The sequence below is a fragment of the Mastigoproctus giganteus genome, chromosome 2, assembly GCF_048544385.1.
Source record: "Mastigoproctus giganteus isolate SK-2022 chromosome 2, ASM4854438v1, whole genome shotgun sequence".
Classification (NCBI taxonomy): domain Eukaryota; kingdom Metazoa; phylum Arthropoda; class Arachnida; order Uropygi; family Thelyphonidae; genus Mastigoproctus; species Mastigoproctus giganteus.
In genome coordinates this window covers 175,512,641-175,536,070 of record NC_143576.1, presented here as the reverse complement: position 1 = coordinate 175,536,070, position 23,430 = coordinate 175,512,641, and the positions used below count along the sequence as shown (strand labels likewise).

At 37.6% G+C, this 23,430-nt stretch overlaps 1 protein-coding gene across 2 annotated transcripts in view; it reads right to left on the bottom strand.

Moving 5' to 3' along the window:
- Positions 1-483: 483 nt before the first annotated feature.
- LOC150089768 (macrophage mannose receptor 1-like) overlaps positions 484-23,430 on the bottom strand; it is a 121,590-nt gene continuing 98,643 nt past the window's right edge. For both annotated transcript variants that reach the window (XM_090389646.1, XM_090389647.1), the window contains exons 17-23: positions 20,397-20,650; positions 17,792-17,966; positions 15,128-15,271; positions 9,722-9,829; positions 3,072-3,233; positions 2,733-2,792; positions 484-964 (exon numbers count right to left, since the gene is read on the bottom strand). In XM_090389646.1, the coding sequence (XP_090245772.1) occupies positions 747-964; positions 2,733-2,792; positions 3,072-3,233; positions 9,722-9,829; positions 15,128-15,271; positions 17,792-17,966; positions 20,397-20,650 (1,121 nt within the window). In that variant the 3' untranslated portion in view covers positions 484-746. The remainder of the gene's footprint in view (positions 965-2,732; positions 2,793-3,071; positions 3,234-9,721; positions 9,830-15,127; positions 15,272-17,791; positions 17,967-20,396; positions 20,651-23,430) is intronic.

Genomic DNA, 23,430 nt, shown 5'->3' with positions numbered 1-23,430 from the left:
TTCTTTTAAAATCCAAGGATAATGCATTAACGGCATTAAAACGATTATCTGTACACGGCACAAGAAAAGGTGAAGGTAAAGGTTAAATCTACAAGTCCCTCTTCACCTTCATGCAGTGAAAACGGCTCTCAGATTTGTGGTAGTTAAACGGCTCTAGGATTAATTTATCCGTCTCATAGAAGAATAAATTCAAAGTCATTGCACAACAGCACAATGTTTAGAATATTGAAAATTAAATCAAGATTGTCTATGTTTGTTTAGACGATAAAACAATGCCTTTTACGAATGCATGGGTCTGTAAATAGTTTATTGCTCAAGCATCAAAAGGAAAATACTACTCGGATAACACCAGCCGTAATTTCGTGTTAAAAGTTCGCACCATTAAACCATCTGTTCTTTTATCCAGAGTTTCTCTCCCTTTCTATTATTTGAAGAGATGGTGCATTAATTTAGTGCATTTTTCTATAATTTCTTCTTTGTTTTGTTTGCTATGAATTGTATTATTTTTTTTTTCGATTGAGGAACTGATTAGTTTTATATTTCAATAACCACGAACAACCCAAACTATTCATCTGAGTATCCTACAGTAACTATTTCTATTTGTAGGTATTGTGACAACACACAATTCGAGAATTGTGTGTTGTCCTGCGCTTATTTCTCTCCTGACTCGTAGCATCTCTGCTGCAGTGCTTTAGGATTTCATTTGTCAGTTTTCGTGCCTCACAACTGACTCACTTTGCTACCACTTAATGAAATCTAATCACATCATCTTCTGACACGTGATCTCCAACAAAAGAGACATTAGAGTTTTCTTCTTGTTCTTCGGGACAATTTAAAAGGGCAAATTGATTGACATCCTCCTTCTTTTTCCTATAAATTAATATCGTCGCAACTGTCATCACCGTTATTATTATCACTACGGTTAGTACGATTCCAACAACGCCGCCTGGTGGAATGTTCTCACCTGTAAAATATAATAAAAAGTTTCCAGACATTATCATTTATTATCATTAGACATTATCATTATTTATTACATTATATACATATTTTTTTTGTTAAAATAAAAAATTAACGGGTAATGTATTTGCATACGCAATGGCAACAGCGTTACATTATGCATTAAAATGTGTTTAAATTAAAATGTGTTACATTATACATTAAAAATATTTGCCACAGGTTAAGGAAATTTGGTACGGAAGTATTTTGCAACGCAGAAAAACGTGTGAAAACTTACGTGTAAAATTCCCAAACACACAAATTAGTTTTTGGGTATCCGAAAAAAATGAATATTAAGAGGAAGAGACTGCACCTTAATAGGAGGAAATGTTACCTCTGAGACTTGATGTACCTCCTAAACCCTTCAGGCTTAATGTACAAGTTTGCAGACGATACGAAGGTTGCCAGGGTTGCTAATGACAGTACGCTGCTGTAACAGGATCTAGAAAGGTTGGGCAGATGGGCTGAGAAGTGGCAACTGAAGTTTAACATTGACAAATGCAAAGTACTGCATATGGGTAGAAGTAACCCCAGAGAAACGTACCAACTGTGTGGTACTTCACTCAGGGTAGTGGAGAATGAAAAAGACCTGGGGTAATTGTGCAGTCAGATATGAAGTTCTCTTAGTAGTGCAGACAGGCTACCAGAGCAGCTCGTGGCATCTTGTCAATGATATACAGGAATTTTGCTAGCAGTGATAAGGAGGTGATTATTCCTTTGTATAAGGCAATGGTCAGGCCACACCTCGAGTACTGCGTACAGGTCTGGAGGCCTCATTTTAGGAAGGATGTAGAGTTGCTGGGATGAGTACAGAGAAGGGCAACAAGGCTGGTGAGGGGAACAAAGGGGTACTCTTACCAAGAAAGGCTTAAGTTCTGCAAATTGCAGCGTATGGAGACTAGGCACCTGCGAGGTGATCTGAATGATGTGTATAAGCCCTTGAATGGGCTGAGCAGGCTCAATGCTGATGGAATTCTTCCTCTTACTCAGATTACACACCTGAGGAGGCATAAATATAAATTCAAGTTGAGGAAAGACAGATGTAGGATAGATGTGCGGAAATTTTCCTTTAGCCAGCGGGTAGTCGATTGCTGGAACAAACTTCCATCTATTGATAGCTTAAACAAAATCAAGGAAGAACTGGACAAACTTTTGGAGCGAATAGATGAGTGAAATGGGAAGAGTGTTTTTTTTTTTTTTTTTTTTTGGATAATGCTGTATAAGCTTGTTTTCTTGCATCATATGCCTCTCCTAACGCTAATGTCTAACACAGAATCGAAGAATTTTTGTGTATAGACATGATGGCAATCACAATTCCTCTCTCAAATTTGTTGACCTTCATTTATGTATTGGGTAGTACGTCTGTTCAGATCATACCACCTTTTAGTTATATTGCAAGCGTATTCAAAATGAATTTTCTGATTTCAAAACATTATTTACCTAAACTAATTAAGAAACTGAAAAGCAAATTACATCTAGATAAAAAAAAAATTCAAACAGTTTACAAGTTAATAAATTTAGACCTAATTTTGTTGGGTAGTCTTAGCTATAAAATTAATTTCAACAGTCGCACCTTTCATGAAACCATTATTGATGTAATGACGCAATCTTGTATTGATGCCTTGATGCGATGATGTATTGACTGTCTCGATTTACAGCTTCCTACGTATCTTCAAAAACATCAACAATGTTAGTAAACGTAAAAATAGTTTTACGCAACCTAATTAAATACTTACCAAAATATTCAGACTGGTTCTTGTTGATAGTTCTATTTTCTGATATGTTGGTTATGGGAACTGTAAAACAGAATTTAATTCAGAGAATTGCTATTTAAACACCAAAGAAACACAAATTCTGGCAGAAAAACTAAAAACTATATAGAAAAAAGAGGTTTGTCTCTATTAAGGAGTGCACAGCGCACAAAGAGCGAGCTAACAAAAACTTAACAGGGGATGATACACTGGCTGTACTGTACCGTACTGTATGAATTGCCTGAATCTACATTTTACCAAATCAAAAAATACAGTAAGAAAGAAGTGCAATAAACAGATGAATTAGTTCTTTACTATACTTACCTTTGCTAGTCATGCAGATGTACCCGTTTTGGTCTGAACAGTCGACATCATTCCATTTTAAAGTAGTTGCGAGCATCTGCATACATTGTCCAGTGTAATTCTTGGGTATCTCGTCCCAGTTGAAAAAATCCAAAGGGCTGTTGTCATACCAGGAAAATTCGCCTACAAATCACAGAAATGACACATCAGTGTATTATTCCTGTATGCGTGATTGCGAAGGATACAATACATTATATGTGTATTATTGTTCTGTTTGTTTAGAGATGATATTGCAGAATTAAGAACAAGATTTGTTTGTTTGTTTCAGGTTTTAATAGCGTGGGGAAAATCAAACCCATATTCAAACCTTTACTTATTGCAAAGGGTTCCACAGGACAGAGTTATTTATACTCTCTTCTTTGCTAAAACAAAAATTTACTCAGACGACATAAATTTTTGTTTTGCATATAAAGGTTAGAAAAAAGCTGAAGATATCATTCAGTGATTAAAAAGTCGTTCAAATAGAAAACCAGTACAATATTGGTAACGAACAACCCGTTCGAGTTTTCTACAGATGAGGTATCTTAGCTAACAGACGAATCGGTTCCGCTCCTGCGAGAAAAGTAAGAAGATAGGGTTAGAGTAGGCTTCGAAACCACAACAATGGAAAGTGGAGGAATGGAAAAACGTTTCTTCGTCTGACGAATCCCGATTCGTGCTATCTCATCTGATTAAAGGACCACCATATGGCAAAAAACAGCATAAGTCCATTAGTAGTAGTAGTAGCAGTAATAATAGTAGGGTTTTAGGAGCAGTGACTAAGGCCATATTGCTCCCTGTATATTGTCTGTAAATTGGATGTGTTCTGTGGTCGAATTTCTATTTTCTGGAAAAAAATCTAAATTTTTCGGGAGAAAAACCACGCTACCCTAGCCTCATACGATTACCTCGCCACGTCGTGAAAAAAGCCCATAAAAATTCCTCACGTCATCAAGGGGACTAGAACTTAAGTCTTTTCCGCCCAGTGTGGGGGGAGGACGGCAATTTTACCAACGGTGCTACCCTTGAGGGCATAAGTCCATGAATCCCTCCTGCTAGGTGTCAAGAGTGTTGGTGGTAGCGGTCTAATGGAGCGAGGTGTGTTTTCTTCGTTCACATTGGACCCCCTTGATACCTGTACAGCAACATTTAGATGCCATGGGTTATCTGGAAATTATTTTCAACCTTTCCAGATAACCAAAGAGTCTTTTCCACCCAGTGTGGGGAGGATGGCAATTTTACCAACGGTGCTACCCTTGAGGGCATAAGTCCATGAATCCCTCCTGCTAGGTGTCAAGAGTGCTGGTGGTAGCTCTTTGAATGGGTTCTTCCCACAGGATAAGGTGCCATGTCATAAGCCCAGAATTGTACTGAACTGGCTCCAGGAACATGAGAGTGAATTCAGCCTACTGCGGTGGCCACCCCAGTCACGGAATCTGAAACCAATTGAGTGCTTGTGAGATGAGGCGGAATAAGCTGTTCGAAACAGGAACCTGCAACCATTCAATTTGCAACAACTGTAGGCAGCAATTGAGCGAACATGGGCGAGTATGTCTCTCGAACGACTTCGATACTTCGTGCCACTACAAATCCAGTGTGTTCAGAGAGATAAGGGTGGGACGTACTGGCTATTAGATAAGTGTACTTAATAGAACGGCCATTTAGTGTAGTCATGCGTACTGAAGAAATGAAAATTATTCTAATCTTTAATAATTCTTTGTTCCATACTTACCTATATAATAGCTTCTTTTAGAGTTCCATATGCACTAGTAATTTCGAACCGTATTTAAATTCAAAATTGCACACAACTCTAACATTACAATATCATTGTAATGAAAAAGTGGACAGTGTGCTATACATCTCCCGAGAGTAAACTAAACTTCATGAGATACGGCTTTCTGATATCCCACAAAATGTTTTATTTGTGTTCTCTCGTTCTTCTGTATTCCAAGTGACAATATACCTAACTTGTTGTTCATTTTACTGATTCCCTTTAGGGCCTGCCAAAGGGATATATATCTTTGTCAGCCCCCCCCCCCCAGGTGAGGGCTACGCTTTATAGCCCTCACCTTCATAGCCATCGATTAGCACCTTTTGGAGTTCAAGTATGGCCTGCAGACATGCACACAGCATTTCTAAAAGCGGCCTCACAGAACTTGCCTTCCTGGCCGCTTGTTTACACTCAACGGAAAATTTCATGTCTCATTGAATCTTAACCTCTAAGTATTTTTTTTTGTCCTGAGTGACTTTTAATCATTTCCCCAACTTATAAGTAACTTCAAGGTTTCTGTTTCGTAGATGAAAACCCTTACATTTAGAAGTATTTAACTTCAGTTTTTAGATCATTTGTGCAACCGATCTAAGTTGTAAGATGTAGAATCTTACAAATTAATTAAAATAAAGAAATTTAGTTATTTTTCTCAAAGTAAGATTAAAATAGAAGAACTTTAGATTTAGAGATGGAATAATTTAAGCGTGAGAATTAGGAATGGTAGCAAAGGGGTAAACTATCAATTCCCATAATACAAAAGAGCAAACAGGGACAACAGGACTAGGTAAAGGGGTGCCATTTGAGAATAGGCGTGAAAAGGGTTGCTTGAGAACGAACAATAGGATTGGCGACAGGATTAGACGAACCGCCTCCTTTGATCTACAACATCGTCAGACCAAAACAGGAAGGGAGTGCTCGTCCAGTGTTCATTTCAAATTAAAACCGGCGTCAGGCTGACTGATATTTGACTTTCTGATACTGTTAGAAAGAAAGGCGCGATAATAAAATGAGTGTTTGTGGAGGTTGCCGATGGACATCAAAAGGGTCATTCTGCCGGTGAGAAAAAAATAAGAGGTTTGAAAAAGGGGTTGGTTTGCGCTCTAGGGAGACAGCTTGGGAGAAAGGTATTAGCGAATGAAACGGAATGTAAATTTAAACTGAAAGGGGAGGATTGGTTGGAGTCTTTGGGGGAGGCGTGCCAGGCTTGAGGGGGCGGTGTAGAATTCAGGGAACAAAGAGAGAGAGCGCGCGGAAAAAAAAGAGTTTTTTTTGGAAAGAAAATGAGAAAGAGTTGAGTGAAATATAGTGAGGAGATAGTTGACGGAAAAAGTCGAAGTGAGCTTATCGGGAATGTAAGGGAGTGAGAACAAAAGGGGTGAACGTGTAAGGGGTAATTAAAGGGAGTTCGGCAAACACTGAGAATGAGAGAAGAAGAAGATTCATGTAGATGACCAAGTCCACTGAGGAAGGCGATAATACCCTGAAATAGTTTTGAAAGGCAAAGTAGCAGCCCTGGAACAGAAGGTAGCGGTCCTGACAGGCAGAGTAGCAGATCCCGAAAGCTGAGTAGCAGTCCGGAATGCCGTACGATATTTCCCTGGAAGCCGTAAGATATTTCTCTGGATGGCGGAAGATAGCAGCCTTGAATGAGGAAAGGATAGAAGGCCCTAACGGAGACATCCCGCCAGAAATTTGAAGTAAGTGCCAAGTTAACATAAGCACTCTTTAAATTATAAGAAGGGCTATAGGGAATAATAAGAGAATTAAAGGAGAAGATCATATGGGAAATTATACACTAAGATATATGTATGTAGATGAGTATAGTTGTGGTGTTAGAACATAGTAATGAACGGAGAATATATAGAGATGGTCAAATCACATATGAATGAATAGAAGTAAAGTGGCTAATATAGACGGGGTAATTAAAAGGGATAATTAAGGTAAATACTGTCATATATGATGATCCAGTTGTACTATGGTGACCAAGTCAGAAAGTTTTTTTTTTATTGCTGATATAAACCAGATAATTAGGATAAATGCTAGTTTATAGGATGGTTTCAATTGTATCATGGTAATTTAGACAGAGGAGGTTTTGTGATTAGTATTGCTATATAAGAAGGAAGGATTGTATAAGAAAGTTGAATATGGAAACTGAGTGTGATCCCAAAGAAAAATTGATGATACATTAGAGAAGTTATCATAATGGAAATTCGTGAAAGTGTTAATATCCTTGTGCTAGATAAGTGATATACATGAATATAAATTTACATAACCAATCAGTTCATACAATGTGTCATATATGTGGTGTTATCATGTTATAATATGTGCATAATTATTCTTAATTTCTTGTCTTGTCTTGTATATATGTGTAATAAAGATTTGTATATAGCTTTAATGAAGTTGTGACTAGTCATTTTGAACACACAGCCCAATCCGAAGGAGGAATATACTTAATATAGAAATTCCCAAGAGCCCGATTTCTTCTGTGAGATATACGAGTCAGATGCGGAAGGTGGAGTGAGGAAAGGAGAATAAAGAAAAGGGTTAAATAGAATATAGGCGCTTGATTCTAGTCCGCCAAGCATCCTCCCTACCTTTAAATCATCAGCAAACTTTGGCAACTCTCCTTGCACTCCCTTATAGATATCATTAAGGAAGACAAGTAACAGAAGTTGCCCCCAATACTGATCCCCTGAGGGAGTTTCACTTACTACACTGGTCCACTCTGAGGAATGTCCACTTATGAATGCTCCCTGTCGCCTACCTTTAAACCAGCTCTTCATCAAGTGAAGGATCATGCCCTTAATCCCAACTTCCTTCAATTTTTATTATAGTCTTTCATGAAGGACCGTATCAAAACTTTTACTGAAGTCAAGATGAACAATGCCTAATTTGTGTCTTGCATCCAACTTAATTATTACGATGAAGTCATAATAATTAACTAGATCTGTCAGGCAAGATTTCCCCTTAATGAACCCATGCTGTGATCCACTAAGGATGCTTAGTGGATCACAGCATGGGTTCGTTAAGGGGAAATCTTTCCTCTACACCATGGCTTGTGTTTTTTTTTTTTATTAAAATCTACAATATTTTTACATATATAAAAAAAAAGAACTTATTAAGCTCCTATCTCCGAAATATCTGTTACTTAAAGATCCAAAAAAAAAAAAGAACGCATGAAAAGAAAGCTAATACGATGTATAGAGTAATTTTACACGACGAATTCTTCTGATTTAAAGAATTAAATCAGAAGACCCTTCTGATTTAATTCTTGTGAAATCAGAAGGCGCCAGTCCAAAAGTATTTTCGTTAGATATTAGAGAGATTATAATAAATTGACGCAAATAAGGTATGTCATACTAGATGGCACCTTGAAAAAACTCAACCCACCCACGAAATCACAGACTCTCATAATAGCAAGGTTTTTTCGGAAACCGGGATATTAAAAAACAGGCAAACTGACCAGAAAACACACGCAATTTATGGACATAATATTCACTGAGTGGATGACTTTGTTTTCGTGTAGCACTAATATGAAATATTTTTATTTATTTATTTTTTGTATAATAAAATAATTAAGGATTAGAACCTCTAAATTTTGATATACAGGATCTTTGAAAAAACTGTGTTTTTGTCATCCAGAATATCATCAAATGTTATCATGTTGTTGACGAAAAAGGTAAGGTTATTTCGAGAGATTTTATTTATATTTAAGGATTAACAGAGAGTTAATTTACAAATTACAAATCTCCCGGGAAGGAGATTCCGATTTCTCAAACAAGTACTACCAGGAGCTGGTGATAGTCCTGCTAGTTAGAATGCTGACCAAATACACTACAGTACTTTGTTTAGACCTTATTAAATATCGCTAATATTCAATTGTTGATATTTTTAGAAAGTTTCCAGAATTTGGCTCACTAAAAAAGAGTAAATATTGAATTGAAGCATTATTCAGATATTAAATAGCATTATTTTGCTCATAATGTCCCAGTTATTTTTACTCATTCACTTATCTTCCTTTTTTAACAATTCACCTATCTTCCTTTTAAGTGATTTTTCCCTGTATATTGCTTGGGATTTTTTCCTGTTTTGTACTCTAAAATCACAACAAGCACTTCAAATTCTTTATATCAGCCTCCCATTCACAAAACATTTCTCTGATTTTTAACAACCGTCGATAAAAATAAAACAAAAGAACTGGTTTGCATTTAAGCGAAAGGTATGCAACAGATAAAAATCCTACCACTAAGTAGAGAGATAGCAAGTTCGCGAAACCTATAACGCAATTACGAAAGTTATCTTCAGAGTGTACAGAATAAGAAGACCAGTAATCCGAGAGTGGTCTTAGCCTAAGAGGGGAAGGAAACTCTCTTTCTTGCCAAGAACAGTGGAAGAAAATTAAATGGAAAACGGATTATTATGCATCAATAATACATAACAATTGAATTTAAAAGAACCACTTAGATGAATATACATATTCATCGAAGGTTATATTTATATTTTTCGAATGCCAGAAGTTTCCTAGAACGAAATTAATCGATTTAAACCACAAATCGTGTTAAGGATATTAAAATGACAACAGAACAAGTCAAGGGAATCTGATGAAAATATTATTTTCATTTGTTCGCTTGCGTGTCCCCACACTTCGCAGATGGGAATTGCTTAAAAGCCATCCAAACTTATTTATAAGCTGAACTGTTTGTTTCAGCAGCTGGCAAAACAGTTGCTATTTATAATTTCATAGATACAAGTAAATGAGAAAGTAACAGAATTAATAGTCGCCGCCTTTGAGAAATGTGAGAAGCAGTGCATGAAATGAAATACAGTATTAGATTAATCTGATTGGCTAGAGTATACGTACCATCATGTGACCTTGTCATCCCAATCCAGACTGGGCTTCTAGTACCCTTCAGAAACATACCTAGAATCTTCATTTCCATTTCGGAGTGAATGCTAACCAGACTTCCTCCTGTAAGATCAAAATATATAATCAGTTATTCGCAATTTCGCACAGAAGTAAGTTCATCACGGTCATATGTGGTTCAGGTGTTTAGGATACACCTAGGAAACTAAGATTACAGTTGGTTTGCGTATGCTACGATAGGTTTTTCTGTTCTGTCGAAGGAAAAACCAGGGTTTTTTTGAGAAGAACCATCAGTTCTTAATCGACTAACTCGATCACGATATGTAAAGACCCCATAGAGTTTGAGAAAGATTATATATGAGTGAGCATACGGAATTCGAGTACTGCATTTTGAATATCCTACTCTGAGTACTGTATTTTGTATATAATAATCAGAGTATTGTATTTCGTATATCCTAATTCGAGTACTGCATTTTGTATATCCCAAACTATTATGAAAAATGCGTACCATATATCATGTACTCAAGGAAAAAATATTCAAGTCAAGAGGGATGTGTGCCTGTACATTTTAAGCAAAATCCGCAATGTGTTAAAGAAAGGGCATAAACTCGCAAGAATGCTAGAGTAACACAAAATTAGGAAGACAAAAACAAATACTCAGTACATAGAAACAAAATCACTGACTGAATTCGGTCAGAGAAGAGAAAATTTTATAGTTCCCAACTTGCAAGCTTCATAACAATCAAGGTAAAATGGGCCATTTTGAACAAACTGTTACATGGAAGGAAACTGAAATCTAAAAAGATTGGAGATGTGATTGAGAATGGCGTATTCAATTCAGATTACCAAGAAAAATCTTCATCCTTTAGTAACTACTTCATCTCAAGTGTGCATAAGCTTGTTGAAGTTAACACCAAGACAATATCACAAGAGAATCTGCAAATATTCAATCTAAAACTCTTTTTTCCTTACTCCACTCTCTGATCTAGAAATTTTAGAAAGAGAACGTCAATTAAAGGAAAAGGGGGCTTCTGCCTTTGATGAAATATCGGCTTCTGTGCTAAAAAAGATACTTATCTTAATTCTGGCACATTTAAGTATATATTTAATCTCTCTTTTTCAATCTGGTAAATTTTACTCTCAATTAAAAAAAAAGCGTCATCGTCCCCGTTCCAAAGGGAGCACATAGCAACTCTGTGAACAACTTTTATCCAATAGCTCTCATCTTAGTTTTCACAAAACTGATTTTAAAAATTCTTCATGGCAGACCCATGTATTCTCTTGAAGCTAACCAAGTCATTGATCAACAACAGGACACCTACTGTTGCTTTTTTTTCCAAGGTCACTCCCAGTCTTGAAAAGGGCCATTATGCCATAACACTGTTCCTAGACGTATCTAAAGCCTTCGATTGCATAAATTATAATCTCCTCAACAAATTCAACAATCTTGGCTTGAGAGGAAAAATTAACCTTCCCCTTGAAGATAACCTTACCACACGTCTATTTGTTGTAAAAACAAACCAGTCTTATTCAGACATTTTTGTTTCTCCAAGGAAGTTCTTTAAGGCTCACTTCTTGGGCTTATCCTATTTATACGTTTCATCAATGAATTTTCCATGTTCTTCCATCTACCCACATAGTCGCGTATGGTGATGATATTTCCATTCTTTTCACAGAAAACGACCTTAACCAGCTCCAACTCTTTTAAAATCTCCGCCTTGCCCGTTATAATCCACAATTGGCTTCATAAAATTCAAGTCATTCTTAATCCTAAAAAATCCAAATACAGTATATGATCTTCAGAATTAAAAAAAAAAAAAACCTGCAGCATTATCAACCCACTGCAGGATGGAAGCTTCCTCAACAATTCATGCTGAGAGAAATAGACCATGATCTGTCACGCTGGTCCAGTGCGGGCGATCTGCCAGTTGGAAGATCGCCTTTAACAGTCAGGGGCTTGAACCCCGGTCTACTCAAAGAGTGTGTGCTCTTGCCCTCCCGCTTCTGACCACTCGGATACGGACGCAGCCTAAAACAAACCAATAATATCGATTTCGACGTAGTGTATGAAAAAAATCGAGAAAGTGAATAAAACCAAATTTCTAAGGATATGATTGGACACTAAGCTAGGATAAGCAAATAATAACCGCACGCAACAAAACTCCGTCGCTTCCAGGAATCCTTGTCTGAACCTCTGCTTGTATATATCCTTTATTTCTAAGACTGGTATTTCTCTCCTTTATTCAGTCCCACCTCGCCTATGCATTAATCTCTTGGGGAACCACCTGCAAAGAGAACCTTGCAGGCGTCAACTCCATTTTTAACAGATGTGAACGTTTAATTTTAGGCCTTCCCTGGAATGCAGCACTAGAAGCTGAAGCTGTCTTTGTCTACAATGCTCTGAAAACACCAGGCTTTTCTCCTCTTTTCATATCTTTTTTCATAATAGAAGAAGAAGAAGAAATAGTCTGCAACCTGAAAAAGCAAGCAGACTTTAATATTTCGCTTTTCAGAAAAGCCATCGGACAGAAAAACATAAAATACAGACCCGAAAAAATCTGGAAAAACCTTCCTGTAAATATCAAACAGGCCAATTCACTAAACGGGTTCAAGAAACTACATTTGTACGGAAGACTGAATTAAAATTACTTTCCTGAATTCTTAATCATCTAAAGCAAATATATTACCAATATGTAAATAATGTAAATGCAAATTTTTCGTCATTTCAAATTGTAAATACTTCATTATTTAAGTTTAAAAATATTGACAATTTAATCATTCTTGTATATGCACGTGGATAACTTTCGTTGTCCTCACCCCTCCATGATTGTAGATGTCTAAAGACGTCCATAGGATTCTGCAGCCATGCTGACTGCAAGGCTTTCCACAACATTGGAACAGACGACGATTGGGTATCATACGCCTCACTACTCGTTACAAAATATCCCACTGGTGTTCAATTAAATTGAGGTCAGACAATGTGGATGACATTCAAGATGGGTGATATCTTCACTGTGTTCCTCGAACCACTCGCGCACAGCGCGGGCTCGATGACACGGCGCATTATCGTCTTTGAATATCCCGTTTCTGTCCGCGAATAAATGCAACGTTGCAGGGTGCATATGGTCTCTTAACTGCCCGTATACTTCACCAGTGAAACGTTTGCCCATACATACCAGTGGACCTAGTTTTTTCTAGCAAAACATGCTCCATATTAAGCAACAACCGCCACCTGCCTGGATAGTGGGCACCATACACATTGGATCCATGGATTCATGTTGCTTGCGCCACACACGAAAGCGTCCATCAGCGCCTTGCACCAGGTGTTTGGACTCATCCGACCTGCACATTCGTTTATTCAAACATAATACTTCCTTCAGAGTCTAACCAGCGTGCTGTGTGTTGGCATCAAAGAATTCGCCTTCGACGATGATCAACGAAAAAGAGAGGATGTCTGTTGGGTCATCTGCTGTGGAACCCAATATGTCTGAGTGTGCAATCCCTCGTCGTTTTGAATATTGCTCTTGCATTCCCTATATTGTAATGTCAACTGTCGCACATTGACCCACTGTTGAGTCCGTACAACACGTTGCACCCTTCGCTTACCAGAAACACCTACCTTGCGTAATCCTTTACCCTCCTGTCGGGGGAAGGTGGTTTTAACCGTGTGTACACCTTAATCACAGTGGACTATGATCAACCGACAAGACGCAAACCATTTCCGATATGAGAGCAATAGATGCACGAGAAACTACCTTTTGAAACTACGTGATATCTTTACTACATCCCATAACTGCTACTTTATATCATTTTGATTTGCACGACCAGATGTAAACTATAACTGCATTAGAAACTGTTTGGCTTTCTATACTGCGAACTATGCAGCACAGTCTGTTACGGATTCAATGATCACTGATTGTATTGTGTCTGTATATAGCGTATATTACATGGTTCTTTTGTTGCTTTTGAGATGAAAAATTCAAGCTTCCGGGAAAACTTTTTCCGCACGAAAACTTTACACCACTGCTAGCCGCAAAGGTCTGTTATGATCATGCGCCTTAATATTTAATGTTTGAGTTCAGTCTGGAATCAGTTAACCATTACTGACCGATTTAAAGGATTTATGTTTTGAACTTTGTTGGAGATTTGATTTCTGCAGATTTTGCTACAACAGTATTGAAGGCATATTTCGAGATTACCGATTAGCAGCAAGCGTGGGTTGAGAAATAATGAGTCGCTTTGATGCAATCTTTCTTTCTCATATCTTAAAGATATGAGAAAAAAATAAAGAAAGAAAGGAAGTCCTCTAATTAAAAAACAGCATAGCCAAGATTTTTAATATCATAATACATCGGCACCTGTGAATATACATTATCTGAGTTTATTCATGACCCAATAGCAGCATAGTTCATTGAGGATAGGTCAGTGATCACCTGTCTAATTCAGTATTGGAATAGTGTCAAAAACCAAGACAATAGTCAGCATGTTGATTCAGTATATAGAGATATTTTAAATGCCTTTGACAAGGTTCGCAATGACCTAACTGGAATCCTCAAAAGCTATGAAATACCGGAATCCCTCCTTATTTCGCTGGTAAGCTGCCTTATTCATCTTGTACAAATTGTTATCGTCGACCAAGTCGCACTAGGCCTTTCTGTGCCCTCGAGTGGTGTCCGACACGAATCTTCACTGAGTATTCACTTTTCAACGTTTGTATAATGAATTTCCAAGTTACGTATTGACCCGCAAGTGCACTTAGTGCTTTGTGCTAACGACGAAAAGCTGCACTCTGGAGTAGTTTCGAATTGCATCTGTAAATCTGTTCAAGGGCCAATACGCTTCTTACTCATCTTACAAATCAAGTCCACTATGACTAATTTCCCACTATACACTATACCATCAATTTTACACTATGAACTATATCATCAATTTTACACTATGAACTATACCATCAATTTTACGTACATTATACCATCAATGTACCATCCTTAAACTGCACTACTCGACAAAATTTAAAGAACGTGTAGAAAATATGTTATAATTCGTGCAGCTTTGGATGAAGCGGAACAAAATTTGTTATGGTGGTGTATCATAGAATAACAATAAATGAGGAGACAGTCAGAAACTTCGGACAGGGACATTTATAGGGTTGCATAAGAATCACCAAAAAGTTCACATTACAGAATTCGAAACAAGATGCTCGAAAATATGGTCACATGACATCAATATGGCGTATGATCCCCTCCAATGGCTAAACAGGCCTGGCAGCGGTGAATCTTGCTCAATATAAGAGTGTCTGTAAGGTGCGCCTTACAGACACTCTTATATTGAGCATGCCGAAATTTTCATTCTCTCTCACTTGCGTTTAAATCGGAACTGAACGAATAGTGTAAGAAAACATACCTCTTTGCAAACAAATTCCGTTAGCAGTAGCCCAGGAAGTCAAATTCTGAGTTTCGAGGAAATAGCAAAAATCTCCTAAAGGGTGCCAATCATATATCGTTGGACACATAGTTTCTGTTTCCGATACTACAGTCACTGGAATTTCTAGTAAAAATTAGAAATGAGAAAAAACACCGAAATCAATGGGAACTTTAGGATAATATTCATTTAAGTTAAGATAACATTCACAAAATTGCACTCGAAACAGACAACAGAAAAAATTCAATATTACGCAATTCAGAAACTGAGGCGAGTCGACAAATAAGGTAACTTTACATTTAGAATTTAGAATACTAGAATTTCCTCCAGTCCTGTTGACGACTGGAGGAAATTCTAAAGTCCTCTTCAGTTGAGTCTATAGTTAAACGATCTCAGGTGGAGAGAGTAGGGTTTTTCTCGTGAATTATTCTTGGTTCTTCATCCAGCATCATATGCAAATTGGCCCGTGAACACACACTTCAACAGACATACAGTGATTAGGGTAATCTGGGGTAGTTTTATAATAATAATGAGAAAAAAATACGTGTACTGAAATGTGCTTACGGTTCTGCGATATAAAATTGGAACTGCTGGTGTGTCAACATTTTGGCTGATTGGTTAACAATGATTTTTCAAAATGACAGTCGCACATCCGGATTGCGCTGTTGAACAGCAAAGAGTACATTTGTTTTTAACTGTCTAGGTTTCTGCTCTAGATGGTAGCACGGTGGTTATTAGCATTAGCATAGGCATATGATGCAAGAAAGCAAGCTTATGCAGCATCAGCCAAAAAAAAAAAAAAAACCGCTCTCATTTCACCCCTCAGTTCGCTCCAAATACCTGTCCAGCTCAGCCTTAAATTTATTTAGGCTATCAATTTCTACAACAAAGGATGGAAGTCTGTTCCACCAACCAACTACCCGCTGGCTAAAAGCAAACTTACGCATATCTATCCTACATCTGTCTTTCCTCAATTTGAATTTATGCCCTCTCAGGTGATTATTCTGAGCAAGAGGAAGAATTCCATCAGCATTGAGCATGCTCAAACCATTAGAGGGTGTATACACCTCAATCAGATCAACGCGCAGGTACCTAGCCTCCAGACGCTGTAATTTGCAAAACTTAAGCCTTTCTTCGTAAGAGCAACCCTTTGTTCCATTCACTAATCTTGTTGCCCTTTTCTGTACTCCTTCCAACAGCTCTACATCCTTCTTAAAATGAGGCCTCCAGACCTGTAATCAGTACTCAAGGTGTGGCCCGATCATTGCCTTATACAAGGGGATAATCACCTCCTTATCCCTGCTAGCAAACTTCCTGTATATCATTGACAAGACACTATGAGCTACTCTTGCAGACCCTCTGCACTGCTTAGAAAACATATCTGCCTGCACAATTACCCCCAAGGTCCTTTTCGTTCTCTACCATTGTCAGTGTAGTACCACAGAGTTGATACGTTACTCTGGGGTTACTGTTTCCCATACGTAGTACTTTACATTTATGAATGTTAAACTTCAGTGCCACCTCTCAGCCCATCTTCTCGACTTTTCTAGATCCTGTTGCAGCAGCGTACTGTCATTAGTGTCCTTAACAACCCTGCCAAGCTTTGTATCGTCTGCAAACTTGGACATTAAGCTTGATATACCATGATCAATATCATTTATAAATACAGAAAACAACAATGGACCCAACAGTGAACCCCGAGGGACTCCACTAATAACATTAGTCTACGATGAGCAGTGTCCATTGATTACCACTCTCTGTCTTCTCCCACTCAACCATCCCTTTATCCATAGCAGCAATTTGCCTCCAATGCCACATTGCTCCAATTTGTTCAGCAGTCTTCCATGTGCAACAGTATCAAAAGCCTTTCTAAGATCCAAATATATGATATCAAAGTTATTTCCTGCATCCAGTTCCTTTGTGCCCACATCATAGTATCCAATCAAATTGGTCAGGCAAGACTTTCCCTTAACAAAAGAATGCTGTGTCCGAGCTATAACTGAAGTTTGTCTAGATGATCCTGCAGTGCTTCTTTAACCAGTGCCTCCATTAATTTTCCTGGAACAAAAGTTAAACTAACAGGTTTATAATTACTTGTGTTGCCCTTTGTTCCTCCTTTGTGAATTGGGATCACATTTGCACATCTCCAATCCATGAGTACTTCCCCTGAGTCCAAAAAAGCTCTCATAATTATGGCTAGGGGTTTGCTTACTTCCTTTGCTGCCTCCTTTAATATAACTGATTACGATCAGTCATATTATGATCATGATCATGATCCTTCCATACCTCGTGGAAAAGACCTCGGTTTGAATCTCGTGTGTGGACAGGCGGAGCTTTAACGGGATTTTTTTAAGAGAGTGGTCGAGTTTATCATCTAGGACGACGGTATCATGATTTTATCTCCCCGAAACTTGATTTTTAAGTCCAGTAAGTAGCAAATCCCACCGAAAAAGACACGCTGTTATATACATAATATAATGATGCCTCATAGCCTTAGCTTCTTTGGCGCTTAAAACACCGACCAGTGAAATGCATAGCTTTGAAGCTATATTGAAATTCACCTTATTTATTGACTTACCCTCTTAAGTTCCGAAGTCACGTAATAGCGAAGATGAGTGAGAAATTCTCTTACAGGCAGCAGCTTACCTTCAGACACTTCACATAGAAAGGGACGTTTTTCAAGGCAACTACTCGTATTCCAGTGACCGCCTTCTGTCATAACTGCACAAGAGATTCCAAGGCTGCCTTCCCTCGGCTCATCTTTGACCCAGTTGGTGTAGACTACAGGCCAGCCCGACACCCATTCAAAGCGGCGTCGATTCTACAGAAAACAACGAAAATTAAGAGGTGCAAAATTATTGATTATATACAACCGAAAGCTGTGCTTGGTAGTTTTATACGCAAAATTTTATTGGAATTTTTCCAGGAAATAGTACTCAAAGAGTAAGGCAAAAATGCGCTATGCTTGTGTGACATAGTACAAAGTACATAGTACATTTGTACAACGATGTTCAAAGCCTATGGCACGATTATAAAAACAAATAAATCAATATATATTTACTATATTTTAACAGAATATTACTGAAACAATCGTTTAATTTGCCTTAATAATGCACAACGATTGTACAAATTTCTATTTATAACTATGTTATAAGTACAAACGTGACCAACCATTTTTCCCTTTTACAGAGAAACGTTTGTCATATTATCATTTATGATCACATTTACAGAATTTAATCCAACCATGAACTCATTTACTTAAATAAGTTCATGGATGGGCCAAATTTACATTTACAGAGTTATATAAATGAGTTCGTGGGTAGGTCAAAAATTGTACGTCAATAATTCATGGAAACAAACCCTACTAATAGAGCGTATGACTTCCGTAGATTGCAATGCAGATGTGACATGGACTCACTGAGAACAAAGCTGTTAATTAGTGCCGGAGGTATCAATTCGCAACGACTGACTACGTGACGTACAGTGAGGTTCCTGAGAGTAGATCTACGGCTGACAATTATCCTGCTTAGAACATTCCAGTAATGCGCTATTAGATTGAAGTTTAGGGACTGTCCATTCGATACGGGCTGTACTCTCCTCCAGGGAGTACGGGCTGTACTCCCTCCACAGTTACTGGTTCGTTAGGAGTGCTTTCTGAGGACATGCATTATCGTCCCTTAAAAGAAGATGATAATGCATACATCATGGATACAATTTTCATAGACGTATCCCTCCTGCAAAAATTGCGAAAATAAAAATCAGGGATCAAATCTCGATATCTAAGAACAGTGAGAGATGCCCACGGAATACATAGAGATCTTGACGGATTTCAGCACGCACCATTAAACCACCACTACTACAAAACACTGTCTCTTGATACAAAACACTGTCTCTTTTCGTGATGCTAACGGGATCGAATCTAGTTCACTATTACCTCTAAATGAAAGTTTGTATAGTTTGTAAATAAGACTGCACTAAAAACACTACTAATACTGTATCTCGACTCGTCAGTGAAGAGCACCATGGCTCTTGGCTCGTGAGTTCAGTTTACATGCTGTCGGCATCAACTCGAATGGATTAGCCCTCGTGGGTAGCAGAGCTGATAGAATCGCCGTCTTCCCCCACACTGGGTGGAAAGACTGAGTTCGAGTCCCGTCGATGACGTGAGAAGTTTTTATGGGGCTTTTTCACAACTTGACTGAGTTATTCGGTCTCAGAGGAGAGTAGTATGTTTTTTTCTTCTGGAAACTCGGGAAAAAAAAGAAAATCGACCACAGAATACACAATTTACAGACAGTATATATATATATATATATATATATATATATATATATATATATATATAGAGAGAGAGAGAGAGAGAGAGAGAGAGAGCAATATGGCCTTAGTCGCTAATGTTCCAATGTTTTTAAAGCCCTATAACAACAACAACAAAGGATGGATTAACTTGACCTTAAAATATTTTTATATTTAACCCATTGTCCTGTTGCGTATATAGGGGTGAAGTGCAGACTGGGAGTTGAGCGCCGCTGCATAAAGGCCTTTCGCGTGATGACTTCTATAGAAACTCTTGGATACACGCCCTCCTATAGATACAGAAAGCTTTTAAACAACTTTCTTTGCTGCGAAGTCTCCAGGATGCTTCACAGGTAGGACCAGATAATGGTCAACTTGAGTGAAGGAGATAGGAAAAACCTCAGACTGGTTCTCTAGAGACAGCGTGCATCTTTCGGATCTAGTTCCAAAGTCGGTTTACAACGCTGTGGGTCACATTCAGCCATGCTGGTCACTTCAGCTTGACTTCGTCCTGCCTCCATTTCCCTTATTGCTTCCAATCCCAAGAATCATCCAGACGGTGTCTCCTTGATATTTTCACAATGAAGGTTAATTTTAAATGGATAGTGCGAATGGTAAACTCGTAATACAGAGGTTCCCGAAATGATGCTGATTTTATCTGATTATTCGATTTATATGTTGTAAGAGATTATGCTGGACATTATTTCGGGCTCAGACGGAGATTACTTTCTTTCACGAATGAGATATATCTTTATTTTTACAGAATTCGGAAATATATTTGAATTTTTGTCTTTGTCTGTCTTAACTTTTGGGTACCAATGTCTTTTGTAGGTCAGGTGCAAAGTTTTGAACCCAGAAACTGACAAATCGAAATAAAAAGTGTAAAATTAAATAATTCGTTAAAGTTCAAATAAAATAAACCGAATCATAAAGTCTGTGAGGAATGACAACTTACATTTTTCTTTAGTCCGATCCACACAGGTTCGGTAAGGTTCGCAACAACATCGGCAGTGAGCAATGTCTGAACTAAATAGTCTGGAATAGACACAAGATGGCCACCAAACTTTTGGCAAAACTTTTCTGCATGATACCACGTATCTTCCTGTTCTGGAAGGTTAAACAGTTGGAAGCAAGAAGATCCAAAACTCCTCCACCCTTTCGGATTTAAACATTTGGTAGAGTTATCCTCTGGTGCCGATATATTGAGATCTGGAAGATAATGATAAGTCTGTTAGAAAATTCGAGAGCCTCAAAACATCGGCGTAAATTATTCTTCAAGTATACCTGCAAGCAAAGCATTTTGCTGAAGAATATGAGATAACTGTCTTCAAGTTAGTACGACAGGAAGCTGATGAAATACAGCCCTTAAATTGATGAAGAATTAACTGGACCGAACTGCAATTTTGAAGGGACAAATTGTTTTTCTATATATACAGAAATTTAACAGAGATCAAAGTAATATTATTGTTGTCACATCTAATAACATGTACGATGATAAACAGAGAATAGTATATAGTTTATCTGAAATGCGTTCCTATATGTATGTTTATTTATTTATATTGTTTTTAAGTCGAAAGGGAAAAGTGACCATAAATTACGCTCGATTTATAGACACAATAAATTGACACCTCATAGCCTCATTTGCCTTTGGTGCAAAAACAGCAAAACAAAAAATGCAAATAAAGGGATAGAAGAATAAAGAAAATAGATGTTTAAAACAAAACGTCAGAAAGTATGTTCTCTATTGGTTTTGAAATGTAGATGAAAGTTTGCTTGAGAATAATTCTTTTGTATGTTCGAACTACATCCTGTTGAGACGCTTCCTGCAGTATAGCAGTAATAGGAAACGGTGCGCAGATCACAGGTTAGATAATACCATTCACCGAAGTCGCAAGGAGGAAGGAATTAGTGGGTCATGGCAGGCTTTTGTGACGGTCATAAAGCTAATCAATTGTTCTCGCTGTTACCAGTTGTCACAGTTGCAGACCACTCGTTCCTTCTGTACACATCTACTGACGATGGATATTAGAGTGAGAAGAGAAAAGCAGATTTAAGAGATTACATTTGTGTCATGAAGTATTTGATAAGACTTATGACTTACACAAATAACTGTATGTATTTTAATTGTAAGATTTAATATGAGGCGATAGAGGATCTATAGTAATCAAATCATAATCAGAATGTGATATTAATAGACAGAGAGAAGCATTGTAAAAGATGTGGCTATTAAATAACGAGACTGTGCGCACAGCCACTACATACCGAGTGCCACGTGTGAACCAAAGGCACAGTAGTTCATAACCTTGAACCTTTCCCCAAGTTGTCTGCAAAAATCATATTCCAACACGCTCATTTGCTTTGCAGTGAGACAAGTTTTCATTACCTTATGTTTTTGAAGTTTTCTGGAAAATGACAGACAAAAGAATCGAATAACCAATCACCTTAAAATTTTAACAAAACTAAATAAAACATCAACTGAAAGTTATCGGTTGTTATATCAAGTTTATGAGGATAATACTGTCAAGAGTTCGTATGTTTGAATGGCATAAAAGATTTTTAGAAGGAAGCGAGAATGTGGAATACAATGAACGACCAGGCTGTCAGGTATCCATGAAAATGTGGACCGGGTAAGGATATTGATGAGAAGCGATCGTCATTTAGTTATATGATGATTGCACGCACTGTTCCATTTTGAAGGGGATAACTAGTAAAGTTTTTTTTGGTAGTTGTTGGCGCATCGGCTTCTGTGGCCATAATGCCCCTCCCAAGGTTTTTGCAGTACTTTGATCCAATCCCAAGGCGGGATTCGAGCCGCCGACCTTTGGGTTGCCAGGCAGGCACTTGACCCACCCGGCTAGCCCTGTCGGCAACTAGTAAAGTGCGAAATATTTAATTATACTTATTTATTGGGTCTCGTTATTTAATAGCCACAGCTCGTAGTCACAGTCAGCTTTATTTACACTGAGACTTCGAATTTACCTGAAAGAATGGCTATTTTCTAATATTTATTAACTCTGCCAAATACCGTTTCCACAGTTAACATTATTCAGTTTAAAAATGAATAATGCTAAAAATGTCCTTATAGCTGGAGAACTAGTATTGACATCATTAATAAATAAAATACTCACTAATTTTTATTGAACATTTGATCTAGTTAGTTTGCTAAATGGCCCTGCGAGATGAGAGGATTCATGAAATCCTCTCGTCTCGCAGGGCCAGATGAGATTCATCACCTCGATTCATGAGAGGATTCATGAAATATTGGCATTTTATACTCGTATTTGTAATTTGTGCCAATTTAATTTGTACTTGTATAAAACTGTTACCTTAAATTAAATAGAGTTGACTGTAAATATTGCACTACTGGCGCAGTAGATTACTTACTCAATGTCACAATCCAATTATTACCTTATCTCCTACTGAACTACGGTCTAACTTGATTATCAAGCCAGACTATGTTATATTTGAAGGAAATGATATTTTCCAATTAGTATCAACCAGAAACTTCGCCTTAATTGGCTAAGTGTAACTAAAAGAGTTTTCAGGACTGGAGTTCATTATAATTGGATTGGCGAGCCATAAACTGAATTAATTCAAGTGTTTACAATGGCTTCTACAAGTCAGGATAAACTTTTCTTCATTGCAATATCCAGTATGAATAATATGAATATCTACGTCTTTAAACTTGTAGTAACTCTGAACCAAGCGATATTCCAAATAATAACGAGAATTTTTGGCACTTCAGCGAATCTTGAGAGAAAGTAGGGAACTTTTAACACTTCTATAAAACTCCTTGAATCTTTACTACGACTTTTTACTGACTACTAGTGATATCTCTGACACTTTTAGCTACTCTTATCGCAAGATCGATAACACCTCTTCAATAGGGTCGTAAGCGTCTATGAATACTTTTGAGGATATAATGGATAGGCAGAAAAAGTTTTGGACTGTGTAAGCTAATTTGAATGTCACAGAGCTCATATTGATAA